Source organism: Elephantulus edwardii, unplaced genomic scaffold (genome assembly GCF_000299155.1).
Source record: "Elephantulus edwardii isolate Elephantulus edwardi_28Jun2011 unplaced genomic scaffold, EleEdw1.0 scaffold00004, whole genome shotgun sequence".
Lineage (NCBI taxonomy): Eukaryota > Metazoa > Chordata > Mammalia > Macroscelidea > Macroscelididae > Elephantulus > Elephantulus edwardii.
In genome coordinates this window covers 35,531,567-35,544,186 of record NW_006399754.1, presented here as the reverse complement: position 1 = coordinate 35,544,186, position 12,620 = coordinate 35,531,567, and the positions used below count along the sequence as shown (strand labels likewise).

At 51.1% G+C, this 12,620-nt stretch overlaps 1 protein-coding gene across 1 annotated transcript in view; it reads right to left on the bottom strand.

Annotated features, from left to right (window-relative positions):
- Positions 1-12,620, bottom strand: part of FRY (furry homolog (Drosophila)) — a 257,892-nt gene that overhangs the window by 198,108 nt on the left and 47,164 nt on the right. Inside the window, exon 2 of the mRNA XM_006879581.1 lies at positions 972-1,171. Coding sequence (XP_006879643.1) covers positions 972-1,171 — 200 coding nt within the window. The remainder of the gene's footprint in view (positions 1-971; positions 1,172-12,620) is intronic.

Below are 12,620 nucleotides of genomic sequence, written 5' to 3'. Positions count from 1 at the left end.
AAGAATCTGTTCTCGAAATCAATGTATTTGAATTTTGTAAATAAACTAGTATTTAAAAGAACCTCAACAAACTATTGCCATGAGATAATGTGTAAAAAGCTGACTCAAAACCAAAATCCCTCCTGAAATCTTTGAACAACACCTCCTCCCAAAAAATTTACCTTAACTAGCAAATTATGCCGACTTTAAGCATTGTACTTTAAAAAAAAAAATGTACCTGTTGTTGTGGTGCCATCAAGTTGACTACACCTCACAGTGACCCCGGGGACAGCAGGTTGGAACCCTCCCTGTCCCGCACCACCCTCACGGGCTCTGTCCGGCTCAGGCCCCCTGTGGCGGTCACCACTGTGTCCCTGCGTCTCGTCGAGGGTCTTCCTCTCTTTACTGACCCTCGACATTTCCCAGTGAGAGCAAATCGACAAAGGTAACTGGAAGGGCTGGTTGAGAGCCTCAGGGACACTGAGGGTGGTGGCACCACCTGAATAAGGCTGTCACTGCCAGGGAATTATATGTGTGGAAAACGCTGAAAGGGGGTAACTCAGGCTGTGTACAATCTCTCTCCCTCTCCCTCTCCTTCTCATTCTCCCTCCCCTCCCTCCCTTCCTCTCTCCTCCCCCCCAAGTCTACACTACGGAGCAGTTCTATCTTCTCTAGCACGTGGGGTTACCCCTAGGTGAAACTGACTGGGTGGTAGTAGTTCTCTGAAAGCCTGGTCCGAGGTCTGACCCTCCTCCTGATGCAGCACAGAGGGGTTGACCTGTCAGCACTGGTTTGGGAAGAGGGGGCTTGGTGTGACTGCCTCAAGTCATATGTCTGTAGCTTTGTAAATTTTTAAGAGATCCCTCACTATTTCCCAGAAACGGTCTTAAGGGACCCACAAGTCTTGGGGATGAAGAAGAGCAGGGCCCCTCCTGGCTTGGCCTGCTGGCTGGGGTGGCCTGTGCTGGTTCTGAGGGGTGCTGCCCACTTACCAGGGGCTCCGCCATGATGATGCGAACCTTGCGCTCGGCCTGGGCAGTGAAGTTGACGAACAGGCTCTTGAGGACGTACTCGCCGGGCTTGCTGTCGGGGTCCACGCTGAGGGGCAGCATGGCGGGCGGCCCCTTCTCCCTCTGGGCACCAGACACAGGTGGAACTGGAGGCTTGATGTAACCGTTGCCAACAGGAGCAGCTGCAAAACAGGATGGGCATGGTCACCGGCCGCGGGTAACCAAACAGGAGTCAGGGGGCACTGAGTGCTGGGCTGCCAACCCACAGGTCAGGGGTTCAAAACCTCCAGCTGCTCTCTGGGAGTGAAACGAGGCAGCAGGCCCCTGCAAAGATGATGGCCTTGGGAAGCCCACGGGCCGCTGTGGTGGGAACAGACCCAAGAGCAACAGGCTTTGTTTCGGGTTTGGGGCTCAGGGGGACGACTGGTTTGTCTAGAAAGGTAACTTCCTATTATAACTAGTCATCTGGAGAAACGGCGGCGCCTGTTTTGATTAGATTATGTTCATGCTCCGTCACGGACAACACATTCAGAACAGGCTTTCGCGAGCACTCTGCCTCAGGGTAATGACTTGTCTAGTCCATTACGTTGTTGTTGGGCGACATCACGTATGACCCACAATCTAGTACTTATGTTGTTATGTTGTTAAGTGCCGTCAAATTATAGGTGACTCATAGCGACCCTATTAATGAAAGTCCTGCACACTTGTGTGACTTTCATCCTCTCTCCAGGTTCATAGAGGTTTCCAGAGACACGCTGTTACGGAAGTGGATGCCACTCCAGCTTCCAAGCTTGTTTTAACGAGGGAGCTCCACCAAACACTGTCCACCATAGGTGACCATTATCACATTTGACACATCAGTGTCACAGTGTTCAGCTTCACAGCAACCACAAGTCACCACTGTACGGCAAGTGGACAAGAGCTAACAAATCCCACAATAAGGAAGACTTTCTGCATTTCTTTCTCTTATGGTCTAGGAAAATGGATGCAAACCCCAAACCAGCCAGTTACACTGAACTGACAGTGACCCGCAGGGACTGCGCAGGACAGGAAGCACTGTCCGACAGGGCTTGAGGGCAGGCCCCCGCTTTGCCGTCTCCTGGGGAGCCAGGGGCGGGGTTCTGGGTTAGTGGGTAAGCACTAAGCCGCTGTGCCCCCAGGACTACACTGGGTTCACACAGATGAACCTCCGATGACAGCAGCGCGTGTGACCGTGGAACCAGCCCCATTGTGGCGAGTCTCAGGGGTCTGCGTGTCTTAACAAAGAGGAGGAGCGTGGCTGGCAGGCGGGCTTTTGACACAATCCACCCACAGAACAAGGCAGAGCTGCGTCATCAGGCTTCTGGTGCTGGAGGGAGCGCTGGTGACCTAGCGGGTAAGGAGCTGCGCTGCCAAGCCGAAGGCAGGCAGTTCAAATCCACCAGCTGCGCCAATGGAGAATGAAGGGCATTGCCTTCCGTGCAGTTGCAGAGGGAATATCGCATCAGCAACCAGCCAGCTCCAACTCAATGGCAGTGAAATCCTCACGGGAAGAGACGGCTTTACTTTTCTCATGAGGCGATGTGGGTTCAAACCATCAGCCTTACAATTAACAATTCAGCTTAACTTCCGAGGCAACTGCACCGAGAGAATTTCTAGGAGAGCGACCTCTGGCTGCCTTCAATTTGAACAGAAAGCTGGGAGTCAGACACCAGACCATCCTTCAGACGCATCTTCCACTTAAAAGGCCAAAGTACCAGTTCATGGAAATTTAAAAACTGCTTCCCACTCCTTCCACATAGCCAGACAGGCATCTCTGTGAGGACTCAAGCCCGGTGGCCAGCTGTGGTGAGCCAGGACTGTCCCAGCCAGCGCCGGTCCCCAGGACTGATCCCCAGGCTGGCAGAGACCACATTCCGAGTGTCTAACCCACCGGCCGGAGCCGAGACACAGAGCTAACTGCCCCTCAGGGTCCCTCAGTCACAGCCACGCCTTCAGGCTTCCCTTCAGTCTGCGTCCTTGTCTCACTCACGTTCACCCAGGTCTCAGTGAGCCCTGATCGGTTGGACAGCACCACACAACAACCATGGGCGTGTGTGTGTGAGTGTGTGTGTGTGTGTGTGTGTGTGGCCGCCCGGTAACCCACTCACAGTGAACCCAAGGCCCAGAGACTGCACCTCAGCCCTGTGGACTCCAGCCCTCAACCTCCCCCATGCTCGTGGGCATCGTGGGGGACACGCACATGCAGCTGCAGACGTCTGCGTTCCTGCAGGGAAGCTCTGGGGGCGTGGTCGGCACGGACGTGTGCCTCAAAGCCAAAGGTGGCGGCCGGCTGGAGGTTCAAGTCCAGCAGCCCCTCCCCAGGAGAAAGATGGCAACCTGCAGTGTGATCCGATTTACAGACTGAAAATCTGCTGGAGGGTCAGCTGCCAATCAGGTCCAGCTTTACTGCAATGGGTTGAGTTTTATTTTTGCAAATCTAACTATATATCTAGGGAGCTCTGGTGGCTTAGTGGTAAAGAGCTGCTCTGCCACAGCAAAGGCTTATGGTTCAAATCCACCAGCTGCACCGTGGGTGAAGTACGGGCAATCTCCTCCTGTGTGCTTATTGTCTCTGAAAACTCGCCGGAGCGTCAGCTATGGTACAAAGCAGCAAATATATTTCTATTTCTATCTTTCTTTATCTATCTATCTATCTATCTATCTATCTATCTATCTATCTATCTATCTAATATATTTGAGAAGGTGGAGGAAAGTGTGATAGAAATTTTTAAACAATTTCTGTTCAAAACAAGAAAACGAAGACATATTTTGGTGTGTAAATGGAGTACATGGCCATTCTTCTAACTTCTACAGAGTGAAATCCAAGTCTTCACATTGCTCATTTTCAAGTCAAATTTAGTTATGATGAGACAAACATCTATTGAGTAACAGCTGGACTGAGGTGTCATTTTCTAGCCTGGTAATCATAATTAGGTTCCATTCTATCCCTTCCCACCTGGAGGGCATTCTCTGCTTTCCAACCCTACCTAGAGAGTGAAGCTTCCCCACCCTATATGTTCCAGAAGTCTCCAGGAGCAAACAGCCACTGTGCTCCCCTGCCAACCAGGTAGTGTGGAAGAAAGAACTGGCAATCTCCTTCTGAAAAGCCAGCCTTGAAACCCCCATGAGGCGAGTTCTGCTCTGACGCACATGGGAGTCATTTGGATTGACTGGGTTGACTATTCCTTGTTTTTCTTGTTGTCGTTGCTATTGTTAGGTGCCGTTGAGTTGAATATGACCCTATAAACAACAGCCCTGAACCTTGTCCTATCCTGCGCCGTCCTCACAATCTGTGACTCACTACAGCCCATTGCTTCTGTCACTGTGTCAATGTGCTTGGCTGAGGGGCTTCCTCTTCTTTGCTGACCTGTCACCTTTCTAAGCATGCTGTCCCTCTCTAAGGAACAGCGTCTCCTAGCAACATGCCCACAGTCTGTAAGATGAAACTTCTCCATTCTTGCGTCCGGGGAGCATGCTGGCGGCACTTTTCCCAAGATGTATCTGTCTTTTTGCAGTCATGGGATATTCAGCACTCTTCTCTAGCGTCACAGTTCAATGCATCAATTCTCTCATCCTCATTCACTGTTCAGCTCTCTGAGGCATTGCAGGTGATTGCAAAGACCACTGGCCTGAATCAAGCACACCTTAGTCTTCAAACTGACATCATTGTTCTTCAGTATTTTGAAGAGGTCCCTGACAGCAGACTCGCCCAATGTCTCCTGACTTCCTGACTGCCGTTACCAAGTCTGTTGACTGTTGGTCCAAGGCAGATGAACTCATTGACAGCGCCAATCCTTCTCCATCTACTGTAATGCTGACTCTTGGGTCCTGTAGTGAGAACTTTGTTTTCTCGATGCTGAGATGTAATCCATACTGAGGCTGTAGCCCTCAATCTTTTGCAGCATTACATTTTCTCCTCACTAACAGCAAGCAAAGTTGTGTCATTTGCATAATGCAGGTTGTTGATGAATCTTCCTCAAATTCTGATGCCACGTTCCTCTTCATAGAGTTTGTTTTCATGAATTATTTGTTCAGCAAACAGACTGAATGATTATAAAGAAAGGCTACAAACCTGACACACATCCTTCCTGATTTTAAACCATGCAGGGTTCCCTTGCTCTGTTCAGACAACAGCTTCTTGATGTAGGTATAGGTTCTGAAGAAGTACATGTAAGTCTTCCAGGATTCCCACTCTTCTCAATGTTAGCCACACTTTGATACGATCCACTCAGTCAAGTGCCTTTGCAGAGTCAATAAAGCATGACTGCACGTTCTTCAGGTGCTCTCTGCTTTCAGTCGGGATCCATCTGACATCAGCAGTAATATCCTTTGTGCTGTGGCCTCTTCTAAACCCTGCTTGAATGTCTGGAAGTTCCCTAGAATCTATGTGCTGTTCTAGCTGTTTGTTTATATCTCCAGCAATATTTTGCTTGCATGTGATCTTAATGATACTGTTTGATAATTTCCACATTCTGTTGGATTGCCTTTCTTGGGGATCGGGACAAATTAAGGATTTTGTCCAGTCAGCTGGCCAGGCAGCTGCCCTTCAAATGTCCTGGCATGGCCTAGTGAGGGCGTCCAGGGCTGCCGTCTTGTGATAAGAAAGCATTTTTAAAGCCAGGTTCTCAGAAGATAAGACCAGCATCTGCTTACAGGCTGTCATTTATTCACTAACTTCGGAATTTCATAATGTTGTTGTTGTATACTGTGGAGTTGGAACTGACTCATAGCTGACCCTCCAGTGGGTTTTCAGAGGCTGAAAACGGTATGGGAGGAGATTCCTAATCCTGCCCCAGAGCAGCTGGTGGAGGAGAACCATGTTCCCTTGGGTTGGTAGTGCAACTCCTTACTAGGCCACTAGAACTCCTTCCCTTCAAAATAGCATTTGTCAGTGATCATCCAGAGGGCTGGACTCAGGGAGGAGGGATGTGGCATCAGGATTGGAGGAAGACTCATCAACAACCTGCATTATGCAGATGATACAACCCTGCTTGCAGAAACTGAGGAGGACCTGAGGCATCTGCTGCAGAAGGTCAAGGACTGCAGCTTTCAATATGGATTGAAGATTAACATCAGTAAAATAAAGATTCTCACCAATGGGCCAGTTGGCAGTGTCATGATAGACGATGAAGAGATTGAGGCTGTTGACAGCTTCAGTTTGCTTGACACTGCAATCAACACTCTTGGTACCAGCAGCCAGGAAATTAAAAGATGAATTACACTAGGAAAATCTGCTGTCAGGGACCTCCCCAGAGAACTGAAAAGCAACAATGTCAGTCTAGAGTCTAAAGCACACCTGATCCAGGCCATGGTCTTTGCAGTTACTTGCTATGCATCAGAGAGCCGGACAATGACTAAGGATGATAGAACAATTATTGATGCCTTTGACCTGTGGTGTTGGAGAAGAATATTAAATATACCATGGACTGCTAGGAGTTCAAACAAGTTCATCCTGGAGAGGGTGACCAAGCTGCTCCTTGGAGGCAAGGATTCTGAAGTTTCATCTGACATACTTTGGACACGCTGCAAGGAAGGACCAGTCCTTGGAGATGGACCTCATGCTTTCAAGCATGGAGGGACAGCACAAGAGAAGAAGACCCTGGATGAGACGGATTGACTCAGTGACTGGGGTAATGGGGGTGGGTGTGTCGGAGACAACAAGGTTGGCTCAAGACAGAGCAGGGTTCAGAGCTGTTGTACAGAGGGTTGCTTTGAGTGGCAAGCGACTCGACTGACATAACGACGACAATGAATATGTAGGTTCTCGAGTTTGAGAAGATAGCAGTTGGCAGAGGCAGAGTCACAGGGCACAGAGCTTCCCGTCTGTGTATCCAGAGCCTCTGGCCCCACAGCCCGGCCCTGCCGCACACATGAATCTGGAGATGGCAGTGAGTCACAATAAAAAGGCAGCAGGGCAAGTGGGCAGAGGAACCGGATCTTCTGGATCTCTTCAAAGGCTTTCAGACACTACAGTTTCAGAGATGTTAAATTAAAGATGGGTGGTTTGAACCCACCATGTTATCAAGAGGCACCCAGTCCTGAGAAGGGGGCATCATGCTCGGGTAAATGGGCTCTGAGAAGGAGAGGAGGCCCCTCCACGACATGGACAGACACTGTGGCTGCAGGTGTGGGCTTGTGCACATGTGACTGTGAGGACAGCACAGGAGAGCAGGTTCTGATCAGCTGTACGTGAGGTCGCTGTGAGGCAGGTGTAGAAGCACTAGCTCCCACGGCAGCTGTGACAGGGCAGCGTGCTTCCGGAGAGACCCTCGGGGGCCAGCCCTACCTGGTCCCACAGGGCTGCAGGGGCCTCAGCTGGCCTGCCGGCCTGGGTTTGGCCTGGGCCTTGGCAAGGAGGGAGGGACGCAGTGACGTGCTTGCTGGAGAAGCTCCACGTCCTGGGGACCGGACAGGGCGGGCTTCCCGGAGCCGTGCCTTTGGCCAGTCTGACTTCAGTTCTGGCTAATGCCAAGTTTGGCCATTCAAACCCACTTGGAAGAAGTTTGGAAGAAAGGCCTGGTGATGTACTTGTGGAAGCACAGCCCCTGGACGCCCGTGGTGGACTGCTGGGTTCTCACATACACGGGGTCGCAGGAGTCAGAGGCCCTGGCGTGGACGTTCCTGGTTTACAGTCCAGAGCACGAGTCTTCCCAGTGGTGACGCATGGCCACCTTCATCCACTTGGGCCTTTGATGCTTCTTACGTCCTGCTGTGTTTCCTTACGTCTGACAACCAGCCGTGGGCACCCTGTGAGCACCGTCCAGTGTGAGGGCACCTTGAGGTGGAGCTACTCAATAGCAGTGGGTCTGGTTTTGGGGTGACTGTCTGAAGTGGGTACCCTTCTCAGAGCAGGACAGATGAAGGCAGTGGGTCTGGTTTTGGGGGTCACTGTCTGAAGTGGGTACCCTTCTCAGAGCAGGACAGACGAAGGCAGTGGGTCTGGTTTTGGGGGTCACTGTCTGAAGTGTGTACCCTTCTCAGAGCAGAATGGATGGGATGGTACAGAGTCCACCTTGAGCTGACTTTCAGAGCTCAGGACCCTCCAGGGTCCCGGCTGCTGGCGGGGAGGCTGGTGGCTTGGATGCACTGGTGGTTCCACGGGACAAAGGCCTGGTGTCTGTCCCGTGAAGATGACAGCTCACTGCCACGGAGCAGACCCTGGAAGAGGAAGGTGTCCTGGGGTTTGCAGGAGCATAACGCCATGTCTTGTGGCTGGTGGCTTCCCCAGGGGCCTTTATCACTACCAGGGCTCCCCCGTGAGGATGACTCTGCGGACGGAGCCTACACCCTACGGGTGGTTCTCCTGTGGGGTCACTGAGAGCTTGACCACGTCAATGTCAAGAGGATTTAAGAGTTCCATTTTCAAACAGGAGGAAGCACATAGGAGGGAGGGGGCTTCTCTCCTCCCTCAGAAAGCTTGTTTCAATTGGGACACTACAGGAGGGCATCACCAATGTCCCAACCAAGAATGACAGGGCGCCATGTGTATGAGTCAGGCTGTGCACAGAGGAATAACTCGCACAGCTGATGTGCCAAGGGACTGTCCCAGAAAAGGCCCCTCACGAGCTGCTGTGCATCCTCTGACCAACCAGAAGCTGGAGGCCCACAGTGGGTGCAGAAAAACCTGGGAAGAAACTCCTAGTGGTGAGTCAATTCCGAACCCACAGGGCTCCAGAGCTGACCGTGCACTGGGGCACTGGCCTCGTCCTTCTCCTGGGTCATTGGCGGGCTACTGCTGCTGACCACACTACACCCCAGGGCCTTGCCGTCCACTCCTTCTCTTCCTCTGCCTTCCATCCGCTGTTACTGAGTGAGGGGTCCTTTATATTAGCAGTCGGTGTGCTGACCACTGTACCCCAGGCCCGTGCTGTCCTCTGTCCCTCTGCTTTCCATCCACTGCTACAGAGTGTAGGGGGTCCAGTATGCTAGGAGCCAGTGCACTGACCACTGCACACCAGGCCCTGTCATTCACTCATTCTCTTCCTCTGCCTTCCATCCGTTGTTTTACCCGAGTGAGGGGTCCTTTATGCTAGCAGCCAGTGCGCTGACCACGGCCTCAGGCCCTGCCGTCCACTCTCTGTGTTTTATTGAGGGGTGGGGCCCTGTGGGTGATCTCCTTCCCAAACGTCCATCACAGGCTGAGGTGCAATCACAACACGCTCCTCTCTGGTGTCAAAGGAGCGAGAACCAGCAGGAACGAGAGGCTCCTTGCCGAGGTCCGGGAGCCAAGCTGAGGTCACCTTGACATTTCAAGGTCCTTCCTCTTCAAGGGAGATGGACAGCCTGTGCGGAGCAGGGCAATCCGGAATTTCCAAGTCCTCGTTCTCCCAGGCTGCTGGCAGTCACGTCCACTCACGTCCCTGGGAGTGGCTTCTCCTGCCCCCATTCCCGCCCTCCCTTCTCTTCTCTACTCCTCTCGCTCACTTGGAGGAGTTCTGGTGGGGCAGTAGGTGGAGTAATGTGCTGCTAACAGAAAGGTCGGTGGTTTAAACCCACTGAGACTCTCCTGGGGGTGGGGTGGGGGGAAGAGGAGGCGATGGACTTCCATGAAGACTCACAGCCTTGGACACCTGATGCAAAGCTGCCATGAGGTGGAAGTGACGTCACAGCCAGGCTGCTCCGGGTTTTGGTGGCTCCAGGGATTGAGCATTGGTCTGCTGCAACATATCAGATTGCTCCCCATCTGTGCTAGTCTGTGTCGACAACCTAGACAGTGAGTTCCCACCAGCTTTCACTTATGCATTTCCTGTCACTGCTTCTCAGTGTCCTTTTCTCTAGACGGACTATGTCACATTGTGGACTAAGTGCGTTTAACTCAAGCCATGATATTTTCATGTGTCAAGAAATCTGGAGGACAGCCAGCTGGCCGACTGACTGGAAAAGATCGATATTTGTTCCCATTCCAAAGAAAGGAGACCCAACAGAGTGTGGAAATTATCGAACAATATCATTACTATCACATGCAAGCAAGATTCTGCTGAAAATTATCCAAAAATGTTTGGAACAATATGTCAACAGAGAACTGCCAGATGTGCAGGCTGGATTTAGAAGAGGTCGTAGTACTAGGGATATTATAGCTAATGTTAGATGGATCTTGGCAGAAAGCAGGGAATACCAGAAGAATGTCTATTTGTGCTTCATTGACTATGCAAAGGCTTTTGACTGTGTGGATCATAACAAACTGTGGCTGACTCTGAGAAGACTAGGAATCCCAGAACATTTGATTGTGCTAATGCGAAACCTATACTTGGACCAAGAGGCAGTCGTCAGAACAGAGCAGGAAGACACTACATGGTTCAAAATCAAGAAGAAGGTCCATCAGGGATGTATTTTGTCTCCATACCTTTTCAGTCTATATGCAGAACAGATCATCTGAGACGCTGGGCTGTACGAGGAGGAATGTGGCATCAGGATTGGTGGAAGAGTCATCAACAACCTGCGTTACACAGATGACACAACCCTGCTTGCTGAAACTGAGGAGGATCTGAAGTGCTTGCTGCAGAAGGTCAAGGACTGCAGCCTCCTATTTGGATTGAAGCTCAACATCAAGAAAACAAAGATTCTCACCACTGGACCAATTGGCAGCATCAGTATGGATGGTGAAGAGACTGAGATAGTTAACAGTTTTAATTTACTTGGCTCCACAGTCAACACTCTTGGTAACAGCAGCCAGGAAATCAGGAGACGAATTGCATTGGGAAAGTCAGCTGTGAGGGACCTCTCAAGAGTACTGAAGAGCAATGACATCAGGCTGGAGACTAAGATGCGCCTGATCTGGGCTATATTCTTCACAATTATGTGCTATACATCAGAGAGTTGGACAGTGAATAGGGATGATAGAAAGAGAATTGATGCCTTTGTGCTGTGGTGCTGGAGAAGAGTGTTAAATATACCATGGACTGCAAGTAGAACAAACAGCTTTGTCCTGGAGAAGGTGAAGCCAGAATGCTCCTTGGAGTCAAGGATTCTGAAGCTTCATCTGACATAACTTGGGCATGTTGCAAGGAGGGACTGGTCCTTGGAGAGGGACATCATGTTTGGGAGAGTGGAGGGGTGGCGCAGGAGAGGAAGACCCTCAATGAGATGGATCGATTCTGTGAGTGGAGTGGTGGGAATGAGTGTGTCTGAGACAGCGAGGTTGGCACAGGATAGAACGGCGTTTAAGGCTCTTGTACATAGGGTCGCTATGAGTTGCAAGTGATTCGATGGCACATAACAACAACAACTTCATTTATACTGGAAGCAGGAGTGGCATCCATTTCCTAAACCACACGCCTCGGGAAACTATGAACTCTGATAAGTGATGATAGTTATAGAAAGGCTTCAGGCCTTTTGTTCATAGGTCGCTATGAGTCATGCTTGATTCGAGGACAATCAATAATAACAACGTCATCTATGTGTGAGCGGGACAAAGCTGTTGTTAGGTGCGTTCGAGTTGAGTATGACTCGCAGTGACCCCGTGAGTCACAGCCCCGACCCCAGCCGTATGCTGCACCACCACACTCAGCATCACTGACTCACCTGAGCCCACTGCAGCCATCACTGTGCCAGTCCGTCTCACGGAGGGTCGTCGTCTCTTTTGTTGACCATCCACTTTCCAAGCGTGATGTCCCTCTCCACGGACAAGCTTCTCCTAGCAAAGTGCCCAAAGTCTGTGTGATGACGCTTCAACACTCCTGCCTCCAGGGAGCACTCAGGCTGCACCTTCTTTAAACGTGTGTGTCTGTTCCCGGGAACAGACATGTATGTGTCATACACGGGATGCTCACTGCTCTTCTCCAACACTGCAGCTCAAAGGCATCGATTCTTCTCCTGTCCTCCCTATTCACTGTCCAGCTCTCAGATGCACAGCAAACGAATGAAAAGAACACGGCCTGAATCATGCGCACCTTAGCCTTCAAACTGACATCATCGCTCTCATAGTTTGGAGAGGTCCCTGACTGTAGACTTTCCCACTGCAATGTCTCCTGACTCCTGGTACCAAGGGTGCTGACTGTGGATGTAAGATGAAATTGCTGACAATTTTGTAGGGAAGACTAAGTAAAAGAACCGATACCTTGGAAGTGTAGTGTTTGCCAAGAATTCTGAATACACCACGGACTGCCAGGAGAACAGACAAATCTGTGTAGGGGGAAGAACAGCCAGAATCTCCTTAGAAACAAGGACGGCGAGACCTTGTCTCCTGTCCTCTGGTCACAGTGTCAGGAGAGACCAGCCCCCGGAAGTGTACCACGTGCGGAGAGGCTCAGGCACAGAGGCCGCCATGGGCTCGTCCAGCAGAGTCCGTCACGACGACGGGCTAGGACCCGGCAGGGCTCCTTCTGCTGTTCATGAGACTGTGGGGACTGGAGCCAATTCAATGCCCCAAACAGCAGAGAGAGAGAGAGAGAGAGAGAGAGAGAGAGGGAGGGAGGGAGGGAGGGAGAACTGGGAAGAGACAGAAACACAGAGAATTGGGAAGAAAGAGACACAGAGGGAGGGAGAACTGGGAAGAGACAGACACAGACAGAGAGAGAACTAGGAAGAGACAGACACACAGAGAACTGGGAAGAGACAGACACAGAGAGAGAGAAAACTAGGAAGAGACAGACACACAGAGAACTGGGAAGA